Below are 24148 nucleotides of genomic sequence, written 5' to 3' on the forward strand. Positions count from 1 at the left end.
GACATAGGTCAATGAAGTGCCGTATGCGAGGGCTAAAGACATCGATTTCTCATCGGCAAAGAAGCTCAAAGAAAAACTCGACCAAAAAATCGAAGATCTACAACAGCCGCAAGCCTCGAACCATACAACAACTTCTAGTTCCTCCTGTTCTTCCCCTTGATTTGTGATGATCTTAGGTATAGCGCATTACTTCGTATATATAATGAATTTTGCGCTATAGAGATAATAAAATTATTAAATTATTATACGAAAAAATCCTTAGTCTTTATGCTTTCCACTTTTGCTCGAACAGCCAACAATAATGCATAAAACCATCCCTTCTTTCTCACATGAACTCTTCGTTAGATACGGTTTGTTTACGCTCGAGGGACACCAAGATGGCGGATATTAACCGTTGCTAAGGTATTGGTCACGTGGGTGAAACCCAAGGATAGGCCTACCTAATACTAGAATATGAGCCAACTCGATTTTTTGACTGTTGCCGGTGATCTGTGAGATTTGTCTGATTTTTAGTGACCTCTTTTCTTAATTGGTAAAGTAAGACTAAATATGTCAAAATGTGAAACTATCAAAACTGAAATAGTTCCTAAATTGAAATAGTTCGTAAACTGAAATAGATCACAAGCTGAAATAGTTCAGTTCAGCAGACTGTCATCATACCTGTTTTGTTTTGTTTTTGAACACGAAAGTATACTTAATGAGTGCAGCCTGTATTTGAATTTTATTACCGTACTTAAGCTTGTGATAATCTCGAAGCGTGAAAACCTTCAAAAACTCTGCCAGTCTACCCCGTTTTCCTTTCAATGTTTTTCATCTCTGCTCATGTTATAGTTTCGGAAATTTCTGCACTTGGCATGTTTATATACCTTTCTTTGTTTCTTCTGTTGCAATTTGCTGGCCCAGAGTTTTCATAGCCTGCAGAGCATGCGTTCTTGTGGAGTTTGGGCGAAAATTAGGACTTTGGGCTTTCTGTTTTATTTTCCAGACCGCGCGTAAAATGGTGCGAGGCGAACAATTAGAAGGTGGGGGGAAGGGGAGAGGAGAGAAGGGAACGCCTGCCAGCAGTACTTGAAAATTTGAATAACCCGTTCGCTCACGAACGGGCGATTCTAATTGGTCCAGTATTTTTTATTGACAGCAGAATGTGACGTCAGTTTGTTGTGTATCAGTCCAATGTGGCGTTTAGCGAAGAAGGGATAGATCTTGCGTTGAACGATTCTTTAGCTATTTTTGATGTCTTAGAAAACTTTGTTTTAAAACAAGAACAGCAAGATGCTATACGTCAACTTTCCAGAAATAAAGATGTGTCGGCGGTCTTACCTACAGGCTTGGGTAAAAGCATTATTTTTAGATTTGGTGTGCGAGTCATGCAGCTTCTCACGAAGACACACTGTTGCTTGGTTGTCGTTTGCCCTCTGAAAAGCATCGTTGACGACCAGGTTGTCGAGGCCCAAGAAATTGGCTTAAAAGCAACAAGTCTTTCGGTATGTTTCTCTTCGATGAAGCTGGATCGATATTCTCGCTCATATTTAAGCATTTTCTTGATTTCGGTGTAGGTGGTTTGCACATACGAGCGGCTTTATTCTTCCTCCATGCCGGGCAAGATTTGTTTGGCGTATCTAATTGCCACTTATTTGCACTTTTGGGCTTTTCTGGATTTTTGCATTGGCCATTTGCGTTCTTAAGGATGAATGCATGCAGCTGTCCCAAGTTTCTGACTTTCCTAGCACACGGATTGCAACAGCGATCGGATAACTGTTCGTTGTTTTGAATGAGTTCGATGCCAATTCCAACACACACGTCTGATAAAATTACTCCATTAGCATCACTTGTCTATGATGCTCTAAATAAATTTTCTGATGACAAGTATGAGCCGCATTTAACTTTAAAACTACAGCCGCAAAATCGACAATTCTCGTTCGGCGACATGTGAACACAAATTTTGACACATGTGATTTCCCTTCGAATAACAACAAATTTTGACAAGCAACGGAAGTGAAAATCCACTTCCGTCGCGCCACCTGATTGGCCAATTGTTTGCGCTTTATCGTTACTCGTGCATATCTAATTAGGGGGCGTTTTTCAAATTTTCAAGTGCTGCTGGCAGGCGTTCCCTTCTCTCCTCTCCCCCTCCCCCCACCTTCTAATTGTTCGCCTCGCTCCATTTTACGCGCGGTCTGGAAAATAAAACAGAAAGCCCACAGTCTTAACTTTCGCCCAAACTCCATAAGAACGCCTGCTCTGCTAGTTTTTTCGTGGCACTAACCTGAGCTTACTGGCATGGTTTCGAAATTTCAATTTCTAATTTGTACTGTTACCTACTTGTTGTTCTGTATCAATTGAAGTCAAGAACTCGTTGTTATATTCGTGTTACAGGTCATGCAAGACGTGAGGGTCATTAAAAAACAAAAAAAATTATACATATATAAATTATATATATATATACAGATTAAATCTGTATACATAGTAACAGAAACCCTGTGTCGTCTTATTTAATCGCTTCCTACTGTATTAAGCTCTGCACACGTGTATTCAGCACTATTCAACGGTATCGGCTACTTCCTCACATGTATATATATATATATATATATAACTAACTGCAGACAGTACTGTTTCGGCCTTCTGGGCCTCATCAGTGCAGTGCTAATGCTAGGATGGGGGAGAACCGAGACGGTCACCCCAAACGACCCAACCTTTGTGGTATCGTCTAAGCCATGCCAGAGTGCTCAAACTAGAGTAAACGAGCGAGCATGCGCAATTGCAACGGCAATGACTCATCCTAGATAGAGTGCTCAATTTGGACATGAAAGCAAAGCTTTGTATGCCAAAGAGCATATATACAATTATATATACAATTATTTAGGAAAATAAAAATTAAAACTTGGTACTACAGATCTGTTTCGAAAGGGTTAAAAGTCCTCTCTCGTCAGGTGGATAAATATATATATATATATATAACTAACTGCAGACAGTACTGTTTCGGCCTTCTGGGCCTCATCAGTGCAGTGCTAATGCTAGGATGGAGGAGAACCAATATGGTCACCCCAAACGATCCAACCTTTGTGGTATCGTCTAAGCCATGCCAGAGTGCTCAAACTAGAGTACACTAGCGAGCATGCGCAATTGCAGAGCAATGACTCATCCTAGTTAGAGTGCTCAATTTGGACATGAAAGCAAAGCTTTGTATGCCAAAGAGCTATATCTAACTGCAGACAGTACTGTTTCGGCCTTCTGGGCCTCATCAGTGCAGTGCTAATGCTAGGATGGAGGAGAACCAATATGGTCACCCCAAACGATCCAACCTTTGTGGTATCGTCTAAGCCATGCCAGAGTGCTCAAACTAGAGTACACTAGCGAGCATGCGCAATTGCAGAGCAATGACTCATCCTAGTTAGAGTGCTCAATTTGGACATGAAAGCAAAGCTTTGTATGCCAAAGAGCTATATATAAAGAATAGTCTGTTTATGTGCAAATAGCTTTTGCGTAGTTAATTGAACCAAATAACTCGTTGTTTTCACAAGTTTTGCTGATGGTTAATTAAATCTGTACCTTCTATCAATATTTATGCCTTCGGGAAATTGTTTGAGACCAGTTCAGACGCATGGCTGACACCGTACAAATATTCTCTTCTTCACCTTTTCCAAAGATTTATGAAATTTTTCGAGTTCAAAGTGATATGGATTTTGACAAAACAAAATTAGCGGGAATTGCGTATGAGAAAGACGAAGTAAGTATATCGAGGTATCTGCCACTCAGTTGTAAAATACCTATGAACAGAGTCACGCGAATGATTGTACCAAGGATTCTTGATAGAAACGCACAGGCGTACACAGGGGCAAACGTAATGCGGTGCGGTTGCCAATTACCGTGCTCTGGAGTTCCAGTTGAGACCATAATACAATTGAACCTGAGCCTGTCCTCTTAATAAGGTTGATCGTATAGAAAATTTAATCGTCTTAACATTTGTCGCGCGATAATGGGTTCTGGTATTGCCCTCAATAATCATCATGCAATAGAGCTCTCGAGCCACAAACAGCCCCAAATGAGTTTGAATGAAATTTTCTTAAAAGGATGAACTTATCATTATGAAGAGTGCTTACATCCAAGAAGACACATATATGCTCCAAGCTTCGTTCCCAATGCTTTAAACATCCTGATGAGTAATCAGTTTCCCATTCCACAACATTGAGTTACTTTTTTCAATTGTAGATCACACTTTTTCAGAGGGTACAATAGAACGTCTGTAGCATATGCAAATCAATTCCCCTTGAAATGATATACAGCATGGGTGTATAAAGTTGAAAGTAGTAAGTCGATTTAAGTTAGCTTGAAACAGTTCAGTCCGAAACACCCACCGACTATATTCAAAGCGCTCAAAAACCAACTTTCTCTCTTTGAAATTGAACTAGGGGACGAAGACTTTCAACAACGTGTGACACAATTTGTCTGCGAATATGAAAAAAGAAATTTTCCATTTTTAGGGTCGTTGCCCATATTTACACAAATAGAGGTTTCCCTTCAGCTAACGAGGGAAAAGGAAACAGTGAGATACGGACCTTATGGAGAAAGGGATGGTACTGCGTTTCACGCATGTCACGCGTTTGAGTATGAAATAATTCTATTCGTACGATGAAATCATGCTTGTTTCTGGAGGGAAATAAAATAAAAGGCGCGAGTTCACTCTCTTAAATAGAATTGCTGTTCGTTCATTATCATTTTCTTTCAAAAATATAAAATTTTTAATTCAGCTATACACTATTCAAATTGTAAACACCTGAAAAACCAACAAAAAGTCAGGACCACTTCTTTTCGTATCAGAGACATACGTTAATTGTTTCGTTTACATCCTTTCCTAGACTATCTGGATCGTAGAAGTATTCTTAAAAGAATCTCTATAGGAGGCGCTTTGTAAAAGTCTTTCCTTTCTAAGAATCATAGAGCATCATTTTCACATCTTATAATTTTAATTGGAAAGTTTTCTGTGATGAGAAGATCATCTTAAAGAACTCTTGCCACGTTCACTTAAAACTCTAAAAGAAGAGCAGGAACAGTAATTATTGGCGAACTGCTATGTGCGACATTTCTATCGCGTGATAGTTGACAAGGGCTAGTTGACCTAGTTGTTTTAGTACAAAATCTGTCAGTTCTTCAAAACTTAACAACATTACATGACCATGTTTTTATTTTACTTTGTTTACAAAAGCACCATGTTGGGCTATTCACTATTCTTACTGTCAATCGTTACAACAACAAAAATCCCACAACACATCAGTTAAGTTGAATGAATAGAACTTTTCAACCTTTGGCATGAAAGTCTCATTTCACTGATGCCGTTTTTCGTTTCCGTCTTAGCGGGAATTACTTATCTCACATAAACTGACTTTACCTTTAGCCTTATTCCAGGTAGTTCTAAGACAAACAGGAGAGGGCTACATCGTGAGTTATATCAATCCACAATGGTAATTAATTCACATTCCCCGAAAAGCCATCCTACGCCTTAAGATGGATAAGTTATGGGCGAAAGAATTTTTGCATAAGGCGTAGGGTGAGGCCGAAAAGAGGAATTCGCCAGGGCCGCTGGAGAAGAGGGAGGTGGGGAAATTTGCAGAGACTGTAGCGTAAGTAAAATTGCGAGAAGAGAGAGATTTTTCTTGCAACAGCGTACAAAAACTCTCGAGGAATGGGGACTTCCACAGTCAATAGCATTTCTACCACGAGAGTGCGGAGTTATCCGACTTACTAGAGAGATTTAGCAAGAGGACGGGAACGTCAGTTGACAACGGCGCGCGCAGCAAAAATACCGGTAAGAAACTGGGTCGAGAACGGCGTCGCGTTGTGTTGAAAAGGGATTTAGCAAACAAAACATGTCGCAAATTTCTGTTCTAGAATATCAATTAATTTTTGTCATAAAGTTACACTTACAGGTACAATTATGGGTAACGAAATTAGTTTTACTATACATCTCGCGTCGAGTACACACATGGATGCCTTCGACAAGATTTGCTCCGTACGAAGTTGTTGGGATACCAATTGATGAGTTTTTCAATTCCAACTGGACTTGAACAAAATTTCAGAAGGTGGTGTTTGTTTTATTTCTGTATAATCGAGCCCATTAAGTAAGTTACTGTGAATTTTTTGTAGTTGTCGTCATCTTTTTATGCGAGCTGTCTTTGTGAAACCGGCTTTCGTGAGCTCTGTATTGCGAGTCCTTCGTGAGTTTCCACATCTCAGATCATGGCTAGTGGTGGCTTAGGCTCCGTCCGCAATGCTCTGTTAACAGCCAGCTTCTTTGAGATAGAATAAATATATGAAGTTCATATATTTTGAACTGCGGTATTAGATACGTATGATAGACGATCCTCGCAGTAGATAGCGCTATTTATGCAATAGCGAAAATCAGACCTGAAAAAAATCAGGCCTGTACGGGACTCGAAACACTGACCTCTGCGATACTAGTGCAGCGCTCTACCAATTGAGCTAACAAGCCAACTGGGAGCAGGCCATTAAGTTGGTTCGTAATAAACCCGTGAAAGGGATAAATGAGATAGAATAAATATATGAAGTTCATATATTTTGAACTGCGGTATTAGATACGTATGATGCACGATCCTCGCAATGGATAGCGCTATTTATGCAATAGCGAAAATCAGACCTGAAAAAAATCAGGCCTGTACGGGACTCGAAACACTGACCTCTGCGATACTAGTGCAGCGCTCTACCAATTGAGCTAACAAGCCAACTGGGAGCAGGCCATTAAGTTGGTTCGTAATAAACCCGTGAAAGGGATAAATGAGATAGAATAAATATATGAAGTTCATATATTTTGAACTGCGGTATTAGATACGTATGATGCACGATCCTCGCAATGGATAGCGCTATTTATGCAATAGCGAAAATCAGACCTGAAAAAAATCAGGCCTGTACGGGACTCGAAACACTGACCTCTGCGATACTAGTGCAGCGCTCTTCCAAATGAGCTAACAAGCCAACAGGGAGCAGGTTGTTAAGTTGGTTCGTAATAAACCCGTGAAAGTGATAAATGAGATAGAATAAATATATGAAGTTCATATATTTTGAACTGCGGTATTAGTTACGTATGATGCACGATCCTCGCAGTAGATAGCGCTATTTATGCAATAGCGAAAATCAGACCAGAGGTCAGTGGTTCGAGTCCCGTACAGGCCTGATTTTTTTCAGATCTGATTTTCGCTATTGCATAAATAGCGCTATCTACTGCGAGGATCGTGCATCATACGTATCTAATACCGCAGTTCAAAATATATGAACTTCATTTATTTATTCTACCTCATTTATCACTTTCACGGGTTTATTACGAACCAACTTAACGGCCTGCTCCCAGTTGGCTTGTTAGCTCAATTGGTAGAGCGCTGCACTAGTATCGCAGAGGTCAGTGTTTCGAGTCCCGTACAGGCCTGATTTTTTTCAGGTCTGATTTTCGCTATTGCATAAATAGCGCTATCTATTGCGAGGATCGTGCATCATACGTAGCCAGCTTCTTTAATATCATCGACGATGATGAATTTGTTCTTCTTTATGACGCATACTCCTCAAAACCGATTTTCCCATACTGGAAATTCCGTAGACTCAGTTTAGACGAGTGGAGCGATGTGGAGTGTAAGGGGGAGCTCAGATTTGCAAAGAAAGATCTGCTAGAATTATGTGAATGTTTAGGCATTCCAGAAAAAATTACTTGCGAACAAAGAACCGTTTGTGGTGGAATGGAGGGTCTGTGCATTTTGTTGAAGAGATTGGCATACCCTTGTAGGTACACAGACATGGTACCCCGCTTTGGCAGGAATCCAACCGAGCTCTGCTTAATATTTAACACCATGATCGATTTCATCTATGATAATCATAACTATCGACTACGCAGCTGGGATCAGTTCTTTTTGCAGCCTGACCAGCTGCACAGTTATGCAGAGGCTGTGCACCGTCTTGGTGCTCCATTGAGTAATTGTTTTGGTTTTATTGATGGAACTGTGCGTGGGATAGCGAGGCCACATGAAAACCAAAGAGTTATGTACAATGGTCACAAGAGAATCCATTCCATAAAATTTCAGAGTGTTGTGATCCCAAATGGATTAATTGCGAACCTTCATGGCCCCTTTGAAGGGAAAAGAAATGATAGTACAATGCTCCAGCAATCGGGCATTTTGAATGAGCTGCGGAGGTTCATTGATTTTAAAAGCCAATTGAAAATTAACTTGAGTTCAGTGGGAAAATTTTACATTGTTTGTGCCCTTTTGGGAAATGCATTGACCTGTCTGTATGGGAACATTGTCTCAGATAAGTTTGAAGTTCAACCACCTTCTTTGCAGGACTACTTCCAATAACTTGACTTTGCCTTATTCTGTACTAAGGCCTATGGAAGAGTTGCACACACTATCAGCAGAGGTAACTGGTTATGCATTAGCTGACAATAAAAAGATAAAGAAATAATGTTTCTTCAGTTTAGGCGAGGAGCTCCTTTGCCTTGACTGAATATTTCAAACTGAATAAATCAATACCTCAGTACTTTCATTTATTTTTTCAAAACAACTGTTCGTGAGCTGCTATAATTTAGAATTATGCATGGTCAAGTCCAAAATCTTACAATAACCTTTTATGAAATACATGTATATGAACTGCGGTTATGAAACGTATATGTGCACGATCCTTCGCAGTAAAGCACTATTTAAGCAATAGTGAAAATCAGACCTGAAAAAATTCAGGCCTGTACGGGATTCGAACCACTGACCTCTGCGATACTAGTGCAGCGCTCTACCAATTGAGCTAACAAGCCACCTGGGAGCAGGCCATCAAATTAATTCGACATAAATCCGTAGATGATAAATCAAACAACAAATATATATGAAATACATGTATATGAACTGCGGTTATGAAACGTATATGTGCACGATCCTTCGCAGTAAAGCACTATTTAAGCAATAGTGAAAATCAGACCACTATTTAAGCAATAGTGAAAATCGAATTAATTTGATGGCCTGCTCCCAGTTGGCTTGTTAGCTCAATTGGTAGAGCGCTGCACTAGTATCGCAGAGGTCAGTGGTTCGAATCCCGTACAGGCCTGAATTTTTTTCAGGTCTGATTTTCACTATTGCTTAAATACTGCTTTACCGCGAAGGATCGTGCACATATACGTAAATAACCTTTTAGTAATGAACCATTCAGCTGTCTTGACAAGTCACCTCAATGAAATGATGAAAATTCTTTGTGTAACTTGTGAATCAGTCATGAATGGCATTTTTGTATTGTAAAATTTGTCAATCTTACAATGTTAAAGAAAAATTTTTTTATAATGTATTATTAACTGAAGGCAACTCTGTGCCATTTATTGGATGGAAATTTTTTATATGATTGTTGGGATGTAGAAATTTTCATTGGCATGGCTACACATATTCACTCTTTACTCTTAGCGGAGGATTACAAATTTCAAAAAAATTTGTTAGTAATGACATGTAGATTGAGTGATATTTCTCTTCAGCACAGAAAGTGCAATAATTTTTGTCACTGTTTTTTTGTGATTTTTTCAAAAAGTGTAGATTTTGGTGGCATCACCCATCTTTGTAATTTTAACATTTTTCTTAGTTTTAATCCTTCATTTATTTGGTAGCAGGGTTCATATGAGACCTAGAAACCCCAGAAAGTCATGGAATTTTATGATTTCACCTCCTGGACCTGGATAGTCATGGAATTTAGGTTTGGCTCCCGGAGAATCGTGGAAAATTAGTCGGCTTTCTATGAGTGCAAAGCGTTTTTATTTACTCGTCATTCTTGTGTAACATTTATGTAAATATTTGTGCCATTTGGAAGGAACCAATCAGTTCCCTTGCTGACTAAGGTTCACTGGAATTTCTTGAAAAGTCAAAAACCTCAAAAGTGTCAAAACCCTGGCTCCAGGGTAACATTTACAGCCACTATATCAATGGTGCGTAGTATACCAATTACTTTAGCAGGTAAACACATTTTGTACTGATTGTATGAAGTACTCTTTGAGAAAGAAGTTTCAAAGCAGTTGAATCATGTAGCACAGGCACGCATTAAATTATTTTGAATTCAGCATTGAAAATTGTCATTTTCCCTTTTTTTATTCGCATCACATTTAAATTTACGAAGGCCTGCTAACCAAAACTTTTCTTTCATAAAAATAATTGGCGTTTACCTTTTTTTAAAAAAAGGTTACATTTCAAACAAAATGTTGTTTCATAATTATACAAAACTCTTAAACTCAAACAATAATAATATATAAATGTATTAATTAAAGTTTACTGAAAATTTTTTGATATAATTAATCTCTCTTTGAAAGTTGTTGCGACAAAACTTGCATCATCTGATGCTGTAACATTAGAAATTGTTGTTGTTGCTGATTTTGCTGTTGTTGATGATGCTGCATTTGCTGTTGGAAAAATTTCATTTGCTCATTTTGGGCCTGTATCTGCAACATTAACTGTTCATTGTGAGACCTCTGGGCCTCCCTTTCTTCTCTTCTATCCCTGAATTCTTGCTCTTTCATTTCACGCATGGTGTCTCCCTTTTCTCTTAACCACTCTAATGCCTCTCCTCCTGATCTTCTTCTCTTTTTCTCCCCTTTTCCCTCATCAGTTTCTGTTTCTTTTTGCCTCTTTTTGGTTTGTCTTAGCCTCTCCATGGCTCTTTCCCCCATCTCCACTGCTTTCTTTTTCTCTCCTTCCACTAATTTCTTCTCTTCATCCCTCTGCCCTTTTTTCATCTCAGACTCCCTTTCCATTACCACCAACTCCTCCAACAGCTTTTCAACTTCAGTCATTTCTTCATCCCCACCACCACTCTCGCTCTCTTCCTCCCTCACTCTTAAGCGCCACTTCTTGGCCAGAATATTATACCGGTCTCTGACTGACCGTGAAATGACAGGCATGCCCTCTACCACAAGGTCAGAAGCAACAGCCTACCATAGTGCTCCTCTCTCTCTGCTTTCCGCTTTATTGTTGACAAAAACCCCTTTAGCTGCCACAGCTCGCAAGAGTTTCATATCTCTTTCTTCAGCCCACACCATGATTGATCTGATAACAATCATAAACAAAAGATTCTTAGAAAAGTGGGCATATAAAAAAAACCTACTGTCTTAAGCTGGTATAAAGTTACTTGAACATAAAATAAGCTAAAATGCCAAAATATTTGACGATGTTACTCCTCTAATCTAAATATCGTGTCATCCAGAAAAACACATGGCTAATTAACAATTATTCCACGAGCGCGCGTTGGATATGAGATGATACATAGCCAACGAGGCGTGTAGCGCCGAGTAGGCTATAATCATCTCATATCCAACAAGCGCGAGTAGAATAATTGTTTTATTAAAAACGCCCCAAGAAATTATTATTTTGTAAGAAGAAACTGGATTTTTTAGCTCCCTTTTGATTTTAAGCTGACGCGTACGCTTACCATATTTGTAGATTATGGTATATTGGCTCATATACCATAATGGCTAAGCCAATAAAAAGTCTTGAATTGCATTATCCAATGATCCAGTTTTTAATAATTTGCATTATTTTACATTTTCCTTTTCTATCTAGATGCATATTTTTTCGCGTTCGAAATTGCTTGCTAAAAATGTTTACACTTATTTACGAAAACATTAAATTTCATTCTCACTTTTTTTTTGGGTCAGAGCTTTCTGTACTGCTTGCATCCATCGCGAAAACAACGACAACAGCAGACTGAAAAAAAATTTGCATCAATTTCAATAAATGAACTGATCAACTTGCTCATGCTGTTTACTAAAATCACATTAGATTTCGCAACTTTATCTTTCTAAGAGTTGTCAGCGTACCTTTAAAATAAGAAACTGTGTAAGAGACGAACCCACAAAATCGAGAGAAAAAAAAACAACTGAAATGCGTGACGCTAAGTTTTGATTGTTAATCAATTAATAAATTTCGCTCACAGCTGTAAGAAGAAATAGGCCCATGTAGGAGATCAAGTGGACAAAACGCCCTATAAACATTACAGTGAGAAACACCTAGCCTGGAAACTTTTATTTGTATAATTCTAAGAGATTCTCTTACCTTTTCAACCGGTTTTATGAATACAAATTTCAGACGTTTTGATCAGGACGGGAAAACCATCGAAATGCCGTCCTAAACATGTTGCGAGACCGGCAACGCATCACCGGAAGTCGTGCGAGACTCGTGTCCAGACTATTCCGCGCGCTCTCCCGTTCTGAAATGACGTTCCCGTCCTCTTGCTAAATCTCACTACTAATTCAATATGCGGCGGCTTCTGTGCGAGTGAGATGGTTGGTCACACTTATTGAGGGAGTACAATAGAACGTCTGTAACATATATGAATCAATGCCCTTTGTAATGATATACAGTACTAGGGTTTAAATTTAAAATTAGTAGATTTATGAAGGAATTGTTCCATATGACTACATAGATATACAGAGAAAAATAGAGGTATGACGTAAGAAGTTTATAAATATTTTGTTGTGAGCTTCTTGCAAGCCAGTATCGTACTTAGTTAAATTAACTAAGTTCTTTCATATTGTTGTGTCATCAAAGGGGGACTGTTGGTCCAAATGGTCAACGGGTTGGATTTTATGGATTGCCTAAAGATGAATCTGTGGAAGAAGTTTGGATTGCAAAAAATAAGAGTTCTTCACCCTCCCTTAATCAAATAATTTGGATATATCAACAAAGTTGAAATGGTAAATTGGCCACCTTAACGATTACAAAAGCTGACGTTTCGAGCGTTAGCCCTTCGTCGGAGCGAATAGAGGAATTGTGGGTTGTGTGTGATTTTAAAGGCAGAAAATGGAGCTACATTATTGGTGGGAACATGGCAACGAGAAAAACAAGAATAAATTAGTGGAATGAAAAGCATTCGTTGATCCCTGTGGAATTTAGATTGCCGGTTTGAAAGATGAGCTTTTGTTCAAGATTTTTACGGCTTTCCGTGCTACCTAAGTGTAAGGAAAGACCGAAGATTGCCATATGTTGCAAGTTATGCAATAGATTACATTGGCGGAGGTGCACGTGAAGTGATCGGTGATCTTAATGGATCGTTTAGGTCCCGATATTTTATCAGTGTTGTGAATGAAAGATTGTGTTGTTATCAGTGTTGTGAATGTAATAACTTGTGAATGCATAACTTGCACTTATTGCAAAAAGATATACATCGGCGAAACAGGCAGAAGACTAGGTGACCGATTCCGAGAACACCTTCGAGACGTGGAAAGGAATGACAAGGACACATCGAAACCAGTCGCTAGACATTTTAATTTACCCAATCATTCTAAGCAACATATGGCAATCTGCGGTCTTTCCTTACACTTAGGTAGCACGGAAAGCCGTAAAAATCTTGAACAAAAGCTCATCTTTCAAACCGGCAGTCTAAATTCCACAGGGATCAACGAATGCTTTTCATTCCACTAATTTATTCTTGTTTTTCTCGTTGCCATGTTCCCACCAATAATGTAGCTCCATTTTCTGCCTTTAAAATCACACACAACCCACAATTCTTCTATTCGCTCCGACGAAGGGCTAACACTCGAAACGTCAGCTTTTGTAATCGTTAAGGTGGCCAATTTACCATTTCAACTTTGTTGATATATCCAAATTATTTCGTTACTCCCACCGACGCAGCCCCAAACAGTTTCTTTCGAAACTATCAGCCTTTATTCAAACCAAATTTAGTCGCTCTCTTCGCGTTTTGAGGGACTGCTTCGTCGTTAATTTGAGTGATTCCTTCGCTTGTCACGGATGCAAATCGGGAAACCATTTTTTTCCCGAGTTGCTCGGTAAATAGCAAAGGATATTCGGAATTTCACAAGCCAATCAGATTTTAAGCTAGCGCGTACGCTTACCATATTTGTAGATTATGGTATATTGGCTGATATACCATAATGGCTAAGCCAATAAAAAGTCTTGAATTGCATTATCCAATGATCCAGTTTTTAATAACATCGGTTATTCGTTACAGAGATGCAGATTAGATAGTCTCCTTCAGCTTAGATATTCTTTGCGAAATCTACCCAGGTTGATTTATCCTTGATTGCAGTAAAAATCATGAGACTATCTTTAATTATAACTTAATTTTAGTACATGCTTGTAAATTTGGCCCTTACCGGTAGGATGCTGTTTGGAATCAGTGTATTTCGGCTTTTCCCTCGAAATCGATTCTGCCTACATTGTTGACTATGCGTACATGAGGCGACCGAAAACTTAATCTGAATTTCACAACACGATAACCATGTCCAGACTGAACGAACAATAATTACTGCTTTAAAACGTGAGGAAGCCATGAAGGCCGATCTACAGATCTTGGCTAGTTTCGTTCTTGGTGCCATAGCAAAAGAATGTAAGATCTTCCGCGACAAACATAGTGGGTTTACGGTCTAAAATTTCAAGAGTCTATGAATTAATTTGGAGCATTGGTAGAGATGCTGGCCCGTTTCCTTCTGGTCTGATAACTGACGAGATTACAAGCCTCTGAACTATCTTTTAAGGTATTGTAGAAGTCTTGTTATCGAAACTTTAAGGCAGTGTGCATGGCGTTCAGAAACAATTTTCCAGCTCCATAATTTTTCTCTTTGTCAGCCTATCAAGGCGACGGTCGATATTTCCACATCAAAGGATATTTCCCTGGTTTATCCTTCCCTGAATTTGTCTTGCTATTTATCTTATTGCTGTCGATTATTTATAGAAAATCGACGCGCACTGCCAAGATTGAAGCAGTCATCTCCCTTCTTCAAGTGTGTAACTCTTCCTCCACTCTGGTGTGCTTAGCTACGTTAATTCCAAAAACAAATTGCAACAACCTCACCCTGAGTAAAATTGTCTCTCACAACCCTGGTCCTACAATTTCTTGCTAATGTTCTGTTCGCTCGAAGACTGCCACTCGGTACAACTGGGCCCTGAAGGGCGAACCTTTCAGTGTAGGGACTTAGCGACCATCGAGAATTGGACTTATTCATCCTTCATCCTGTCTTCATTCAACCATTGCTACCACTACTACCATACTATACGATTCCGCAGCATTGTGATAAACTGCACATCTGCAGTAGTTCATGCCCACTGGACACAAGACGAAAAGGAACCTGTATCTCTGCTACGATCAGTTGGAAATGAAAACCTCAGAGTAAGACAACTCAACATCAATGGCCTGTCAAACAAGCATTTAAGGGGTGGTCGACTTAGACATACTAAGCATCCATAGATCCATCATAACAATGACATCTTACCGAGATAAGTGGATAAGAAACCAACTCACTGACCGATGATCCAGACAACTGAGGGGGCAGCGTAAAATTTCAGTAAAAGACCTAATTGAATATCCAGTCCGTAGATGGAATAATCCTGACATAAAAGTCACATGCGTCAATACGTAGGTGAGATCAGAATATTTTCATATTGGCTCTATCTTCAGACCCACCAATAATTCTTTGTTCTTTGGAACATTTCGAATTGTGCTTATCTAGACATGGTTGTAACTAAAGAACATTCTTCTTATTGGCGAATTCGATTCTGATTCATTTTGACAAGAGCGTTAGCTCTTTGTCTGAGCATAATAGATTGAATGTTGTAGATAGTGGGAGCGCAGGTTCATATGCTAATGTTCTAGCATTAGTGGTAATTAATACACCGCTAGTATAGAACTGTTATTTGCAGAAAGCATGCTAACAATGAAAGCACGGCAAAACAAAATGTAAGGTGCAAGTAAAATGTAAAATTTCTAAGGCGTCGATTTGAAATTTAAATTTTTGTTCATAGGTTTGAAGTTTCAAACTCTGCCATGATGGGAGAAAGTTTAAAAGAAGAGATTTTTTAAAAGAAAGACCAGGAAGAGTATAGCAACTTTTTCACTCACAAAATCAATACGGTTTAAAATTGTTGTTTTCTTTTAATAAATTGTAAAAAGCTTAGATGTGTTAAGACCGTGTTCTAGCTAAACCTAAATGCACTGTGAATATCCCACGATTCTTAAGTATTTTCTCAGTTTGCCAATAAGCCTTAAACCTTCATAAATACTTCCTGTTTACTTTTTACCACAGCCTAGTACTAACCCAAGTGATCAACAGATTCCAAGCTACATGCACCTATATTTAATTTAAATGTGTTTGAAATACCTTCTTAATGCATATGATGTATGCTCTAACAACTTTCATTCCTAAGATCAATCACCCCATGAGAAAAGTTAGGCCTGTCATTAAGGGTTGTAGTCAAATCCTTAAAAAATCAGGAAATGGCGCCGCTTGTTATATTTGGTGAGAATGAGATCGCGGGAAAGAAAGTTTAATTGTACTATTGTTGAATATTCAACGGCTTTCTCATATTCTGAGTAGCTCTAAACTGATCATTCTTGGCAAAGATGGTGATAAAAAGGGCCCGTATAGTTACTCTACCTTGAGGTCGGCACACCACACTAGCGTCTTCATAATGGCTACAGTCGTGAACTCCCCATCCTCTGTGATTGCACTGTGATATTGATGTCTCATCTCCTACACATTTTACGTCATCCAGCCATATCTGACCAGTTCCTCGCTCAAATGCTGCACTTTTTCGAACTGATAGAGCTCCTTCGTATCCAAGTTGGCGACAAACGACATCAGCGTCCTGTGGTTCCCAGTCGTCGTCACAAATGGTTCCCCATGTACCATTGTAAAACACTTCAACACGACCAGAAGACGTCGAATTGGTGGGGCTCACCAAACGAACTGCCGTAAATGTGAATATATGAATAAAATTTAGCCACACACACACGATGAGCGATCGTCTAATGATGCTGTTTTGATGCTGAGCCAAAAGCTAACACAAACCTCGTAATTTTTATTGCATTCGACCAGGTCGTTCAATTTACTGTAAAGGTAAAAAGTGCAGTAAAACTTTGGTTTATTTGAATTCGCTTTGTTAGCGCCATGAGGTTCGAAAAATGAAAACAGATTAAAGAAGGACGCAAAGTTTTTTTTATTCTAAGTTATGTAAACTGTAGGAGGTCGAAACACTACTCCAGTGTCTTCATTATTCCCTGACAGTTATGAGCTTCTCGTTCTCCATAAGAGAAATGTTGATCGTAACACTGTCGAATACGCAACGTCTTTCTTAGTTTCTGATTACCTCTATTTTCATTCTCGCCTAGGATGATCATGAGTACTCGTATCGTTACTCTACCTTTGGATTGGCACACCACACCAGCGTCTTCATCATGGTTACAGTTGTGATCTCCCCATCCTCTGTGATTACATTGTGATATTGTTGTCTCAACTCCAACACAATTAACGTCATCAAGCTATATCTGACCAGTTCCTTGTCCAAACACTGCATAACCAGGTGCTGATAAAGCTCCAACGTACCCGAGCTGGCGACAAACTACATCAGCGTCTTTTAAGGCCCATGAGTCATCACAAATGGTTCCCCATGTACCATTGTGCAGCACTTCAACGCGACCAAAAGTCGGCGAATCGGTGGGACTCACCAAACGAACTGTAGTCGTGATTATAGAGGTTAGGTAAAATTCCCGACAAAACTTGTTAACGCATAACATCTATTCAGCAACTCTTAAGGAAGTCAGTTCAGAAATTTTAATTTCGCATTTAAAACTATTTAATCTACTACATCTCACTAAAATGCCTCCTCCCTCCAATTATCGTTGCTCAATCAGGAAAAAGAAGTCTCAAATGGTTTAGAGGGAGAGTGGGTAAAGGTAAGTGTAAGAATAAAAACATTTGGTGTGCTTTTCCAGAACGTCATTGCGGATTTCAGGCTTACATTGTAGGGCTCAGCTAAACAACTTCTTATCTTAACTGTACTTGACCAGGTCGGTCGGATGGAATAAACAAAATTGAATGCGGAGACATCAAAACGCGAGCTACGCAAGGCTGCGCTTAAACTTGTTTTCGCGCTTATTTGATGCAAACAGCGCCATTTCCATTTCCCTTTCTTTCATTTTCTATTAGCCATCCTGGACTTCACCTCATCAAGTGGCAATTAATTTTAAGTGAACTGCATCTTGCCACAAACTCGACTTGTAGGAGAAAAGTTTACATACGCAGCAACCATTCAAGAAGCCCGCATTGTCGTGCTCACGCTAAAGCCCATGAAATAGGCTACTTTTCTCACTGTTCGAAGGATTTTTTACAGATTAACAAAATGAAGGCCGCAAAATATTTTTGGTAAGGGTTTACAGGGAATATTTTAGAGTTTTAATTTCTGTAGTAAAATCACGAGATACGTTATCTTTGAGACAAATACCTGTGATTGAGTGTTTATAATTTGTCCCTGACGAAGAAACGGCGGTAGGCTAGATATTATAATAGCAGTTTATGTTCACTGGTAACCGTTCGGATAATAGAGACTAATTCAGGTTAATAGTCGATGTGAGGGCATATTGTTGCAGTCTTATAGCTAATTTACAATGTCACGCAAAAAATGGGAAAATTCTCTCTCTCTCTCTCTCTCTCTCTCTCTCTCTCTCTCTCTCTCTCTCTCTCTCTCTCTCTCCCTCCCTCCTTCTCTCTCCATGAAAATAATTGATTGCGCAATTTGGTTTTAAAGAGGGGCAGTTTTGGCGCGAACTTTGTAAAATGATCAATCCCGCCTGTTACGATTGCGTACGAAAAGACGGAAAGTAACAAATTATGTTTTTGATTAGAAGCTTTTTCCAAGCTCACAGAGCCCCTGATTTTGTCGGTAGGAGTTAATTTCAAGAGTGGTTGCTGAACAACCGTTAGCTGCCGAGGCAGTTTTAACGAATACTCGATATCACTATAGACAAAACATACGTTTCTCAGACGTCGGAATTGATCCAAACACTGAATCGGTCGGTTTTGAATCCTTGCTTAGAATATGATTGACCTCTATCGTCCTACACCCGAGGACTGAGTTTCGACTAAGTACGGCAGCCGAAAGAAATCCATCTCACACAAACAGGCCCACACAAAATTGAGCAATCATCACGTTTTTTCAAGAAAAAAAAGACCTTTGGTCTTGTCGGTACTTCTAGAACAGAAAGCAAAACATTGATTTATTTTGTCGCGTGTAAATGTTTTCTGTCGACCACCCACCTATCCAAAAACCGATAATTTAGAAGATGTCATAATAAGTTCGAGTTATCTCTTTCAGTATCTCCTTATTTGATTCTCGCTTTTAAGCTGAAGTTCACCGAGGAAATGCTTGTAGAAAGTGCAGCCTTAATTAAACAACCGGTTCGCATAAAACAAGTGTTTAGTTTTGCCGTGACGTTATTGCCTGACACCAACTCTTAATTTCGGCATCACGGCAAAACTGACTATTGACAACAACTCGCTATTCGAATGCGATGATTGCTACCGCTGTGGTTTACGAAATTTCAGTCGCTATAACCGACAACAGTTCTTCGTGATGCAATAATATCACCTACCAGTAACACTTGCTGTTTTCGAGAGGAGCACCAAAATACCTGAAAGAAAAACCATGAATTCTTATCTCTGGATGGATTTTTACAATTAGTGTGTATGCATACTCAATATAATCAGCCGGTGATTATTGTTCCTATTCTACTTCTCTGTGTTAAGGACACTTACAGCTGAGTAGTCTTGCGTTTGATTCGTAAACATTGAAGCTTTACTATTTTTTAAGCTCTTTTTTTTGTTTGCTCCAGCAATTGAGAGTTGTTTCAAATTTTTGTTTTTCCTTTGTTCCCATAAGGGATCAACTTTGATCGCAAGCCCCAAACAGTTTCTTACGAAACTATCAGCCTTTATTCATTTGATCGCAAATAGTTCCGATTATGATACTTAAATATTAAGTGCGCTATCAATGCCTGATATTCCTTTTAATGAGGGTATGTAAGAATGTTTGTGTTTTTTTAGGCAAGCCTTCGCGAACAAATTTTTTTCCTCGCGTAGTACACACAAAATATACTTATCCGCTTTTTACTAGTCTGCGTTTTACCAATTTGCATACCATGTTTTTATCATCCAACTTTGTGTCGTAGAGCACAAAACGGGTACAAATATCTCGCAGTATTTGTACTCCAGAGAAACGGTTAGGCATTTGCCCGCACTGAAATAACAAGTTGGCGTGTTGGATAATAAATCTCTTATTAGCCTGAGACATTTTGTTATGTAGCATCGCTGAATATTCTTACTCGTTGTTTGCGTTTTGACGCGCCCGTAGGGCGCGTCAAAATACGGCATGACTCGTAAAGTACTAGGCGACATTACACAACAAAACATTTAATAAGATATATGTATTGTAAAGAAAACGTCAATTTTGTCACGCGTTCGCATAAATTTTCCAAACAAACTTTATATTCCAAACGAACAATGGTGGCGTGAGCGTATATCTGTACTCTCATTAATTATAAAAAATTGCAATTTCCTTGATTATGATTCGTTTAAAAACAACTCCTATTTTCCACTATTTCACCTGCAAAGTTGTTCTTAGTTTGTTACCGGGCAGATTGTTATCGAGCAGTTTGTTATCGTGCATGTTGTTATCGTGCATGTTGTTATCGAACAGTTCAATGAGCCAATCACATTTAAAGTTGTAGTTTAAATTAACCAAATTCACCTTTGTAAACTTTAGGGCAACATTAAACAATTTATGCCTCCTATGTTGGTCTATTGATGCAAATTTTCCCTTTCTTTCATAATTTGGCTATTTTTCTTATGTCAAAAATTGTAATTTTATTGATTAATTGGTAATAAGACTTCGTCCAATTCGGTCTACGAGTGATAGTTCGTCCTATCACTATTACAAAGTCCTCTATAATAAGCCTAGCATAATTATTGATAGAATGGTTCAAATAATTTGATTAATAAAATAAGACTAAATATGTCAAAATTTAAAACCATCAAAGCTGAAATAGTTCTTAAACTGAAATAGTTCCTAAACTGAAATATTTCATAAACTGAAATATTTCACAAACTGAAAAAGTTCACCAGGTCAGCAGGCTGTCATCATTCCTGTTTTGTTTTGTTTTTTTAACACGAAACTATACCTAATTATAGTTCACCACTAAATTTTCTCCGGTTCTTATTGGTTTAAACCGATCAAGTGACTAGTATATTTGCCTTCGAAGCTTCGCTTCTCGGACAAATATTTGTTTTAAGAACATCAAATTTCCGCGGGACAACTATCAGCCGATAGTTCCTCGACAGAAACACTCTATTGTTTAATTAGTGTTAGCTGTATTTGAAATTTTTTCCGTACTTAAGCTTGTGATAGTCTCGAAGCGTGAAAACGTTCAAAAACTCGGCCAATCTACCCCGTTTTCTCTTCAATGTTTTCCATCTCTGTTCATGTTATCGTTTTGTACATTTAAGCGCTTGGCATTTTTTTTAACCTTTTCTGTATCTATTTGCTGGCCCAGTGTTTCATCAATAACCTGAACCTACCTGGTTTTGAAATTTCAATTTCTAGTTTGTGCTGTTATCTACTGGTTGTTTTGTATCAATTAAAGCCAAGAGCTCGTTTTGATATTAGTGTTACAGGTCATGCAAGGCGTGTGGGTCAATGAATGAAAGGATGGAGAGAGAAGTCCGGGAAATAGTCGACCAAATCGTATAAACTGGCTTGATGGCTTGACGCCGTTAAATCGTGCATCTGTACTCTGATAGTTACGCCATTTCAGCCAAATCAGAAAGTGCAAAAACTGTATAAAGATATATAATAAAAAATAGTCTGTTTATGTGCAAATAGCTTATGCTTATTTAACTGAACCAAACAACTCGTTCGTTTTCCCAAGTTTTGCCAGTAGTGTACAAAATCTGTACTTTGCATTTTCTATCTAAATTTATGCTTTCAGGAAAGTGTTTGTGACAGTTTCAGACGCATGGCTGACCCCGTACAAAAATTATCTTCTTAGCCTTGTCTCAAGATTTAAATTTTCCGAGTTTAAAGAAAGTTGCGTATGAGGAAGAAAAGCTAAGTAGATCGGTTTATGAGCCACTTGTAAAATACCTATGAACAGAGTCGTGGGAATGATTAGTTCAATGATCCTTGAAAGAAACGCATAGGCGTACACAAACGGGCAAATGCAATGCGGTGCGGTTGACAATGATCCGGAGTTCCGGTTGAGACCTTGGGGAACTTTAGCAACGACGACGGCGATGAAAGCGTCGTGTCGAAATCTAACTTTTCGTTTTTGTAACTCTTTCGAGGTTATTCCGATGTGTTTCACTTGGAAAATGCTGGCGAACTATTCAGGGACTATATCACTACGAACGGCGTTACAGTAAGGAGAAAGAAAGAAAAATTAACCGTCATGTGCTCACGTTCTCGAGAAAACCTAAAGTTTGGTTATTTCACGTTGTTGTTTTGCCGAGAATGGCAAAGAAATGTAGCAAAATGTTGAACGCACGTGCAGGGCGATTGTTTTTGCTCATTAAGCCTATTGTTTTCTGCCGTTCTCGTTGCCGTCGTCGTACTAAAGCTCCCTCTTTTTATTTAATTGAACTTGAGCCTGACTTGCTAATAAGGTTGATCGTATGATAAAATCGCGCGATAATTGTTAAGACCGTTAAAGTTTAACGGTCTTAACACTTATCGCGCAATAACGGATCATTTCTGGCATCGCCTTCTTTAATCGTCATGCAATAGAGCTCTCGAGTCACAAATAGCCACGAGTGAGTTTGAATAAAGTTTTGTTTAAAAAATGAACCTATCATAATGAAAAGTGCTTACTTCCATGAAGAAACATGAAGGCTCCAAGCTTCATTCCCAATACTTTAACTGACATCCTGAGGAGTAATCAGCTTCGCATTCCAAAATAATGAGTTCCTTTTTTCAATAGTAGGTCACACTTATTCAGGGTGTACAATAGGTCTCTAAGATATGCAAATCAATTCCCTTTGAAATGATATACAGTATGATGTACAAAATTGGAAGTAGTACGTCGATTTAAAGTAGCTTGAAACAGTTTTCCGAAACACCCACCGACTATATTCAAAGCGCTCGAAAACCAACTTTCCCTCTTCACAGTCGAACTAGCTACGGACGAAGACTTTCAATAACGTATGACACAGTTTGTCTGCGAATAAGAAGAAATAAATTTTCTATTTTTGGGGTCGTTGCCCATATTAAGACAAATAGAGGTCTCCCCTCAGCCAATGGTTTCAGAGTCCAATCGCCTTTCAGGCTTATTTGAGGGAGGGAATAGGAATACGTTTCCCGTATGTCACGTGTGTGAATATGGAATAATTCCATTCGTACAAGTCGGAAAATCGGGCTTGTTTCTGGGGTAAAATAAAATAAAAGGCACGATTTAATCCTCTTGAGGAGCTCACCAAACGTACTGTTGATGAGATTATAGAAGTTAACTTAAATATCCGACAAAACTGGTCAACATACACTTAGTATTCCCTTAACCACTTTGCACGAAGTATTTAGAAATGAAATATAAAATTTACCACAGTTCGCTAAAACGCCTCTTTGTCCAGTTATTGTTGTGCAATCCAAAAATAAGGCAAAATTGTGCATAGTAATAGGGGCGTGAAATTAAGAGTACCAGAGAGAAACATTGGGTATGCTAAGATAATAAAGAATTGTCATTTGTCCCACGATGTGCTCACTTATGACGTGAATCGCGAAGTTTTGACTTTATACTGCTAGTACTCATTGGGCGATAAGGTCGACTGGTTTTAGGTCTGGATACCTCAGTGAAAACCTTGAGCGTGTTCAGAAAAGAATCATGTCAATAATTGGGTCCTTTCAATCGTATAAACAATCCCTAGACAGCTATGAACTCTGTACTCTATGCCAAAGACGCGATGATTACTGCTCTTAGATATTCAATTTATCGCTCCAAGGACATCATCAACTTGAACGATCACAGTCTCGCCAGCCTACTCCTCCCACGTCATCAAGACTAACACAGCTTGAGAAGCAAAAGAGCTTTCAACCTGCTATGATTCCACTCTAACCGTTTCAAGAACTCGCTCATCCCGACCATGTGCCATCGAGTAAATCGCAATGTCTCGTAAACCGCAATGCTCCTGGCCAGTATCTTGTACAGACCACTTTATTAGTTTTAATTTTGCTATAATAATATTGTAAAGAATTATTCAATTCTGTCTTTGGCTGAGTCTTACGGCCAAAATAGATGGCACATTATCTTCGAATGGGTAACGATAAAATCCAAAAGCAAAAACAATTAAAACACGAAAGGG

General features: G+C 38.8%; 1 protein-coding gene across 1 annotated transcript; it reads right to left on the reverse strand.

The window, feature by feature from the left end:
* Nucleotides 1-15880: 15880 nt before the first annotated feature.
* On the reverse strand, nucleotides 15881-22989 carry LOC148727014 (macrophage scavenger receptor types I and II-like). Its single transcript, XM_088727298.1, has 4 exons — nucleotides 22665-22989; nucleotides 19396-19434; nucleotides 17169-17480; nucleotides 15881-16714 (listed from the first exon to the last, which is right to left on the reverse strand). The coding sequence occupies exons 1-3, from the start codon at nucleotides 22717-22719 to the stop codon at nucleotides 17287-17289; spliced, it is 288 nt and encodes a 95-aa protein (XP_088583424.1). The 5' UTR covers nucleotides 22720-22989; the 3' UTR covers nucleotides 15881-16714; nucleotides 17169-17286.
* Nucleotides 22990-24148: the final 1159 nt, after the last annotated feature.

Source organism: Stylophora pistillata, chromosome 7 (genome assembly GCF_964205215.1).
Source record: "Stylophora pistillata chromosome 7, jaStyPist1.2, whole genome shotgun sequence".
Lineage (NCBI taxonomy): Eukaryota > Metazoa > Cnidaria > Anthozoa > Scleractinia > Pocilloporidae > Stylophora > Stylophora pistillata.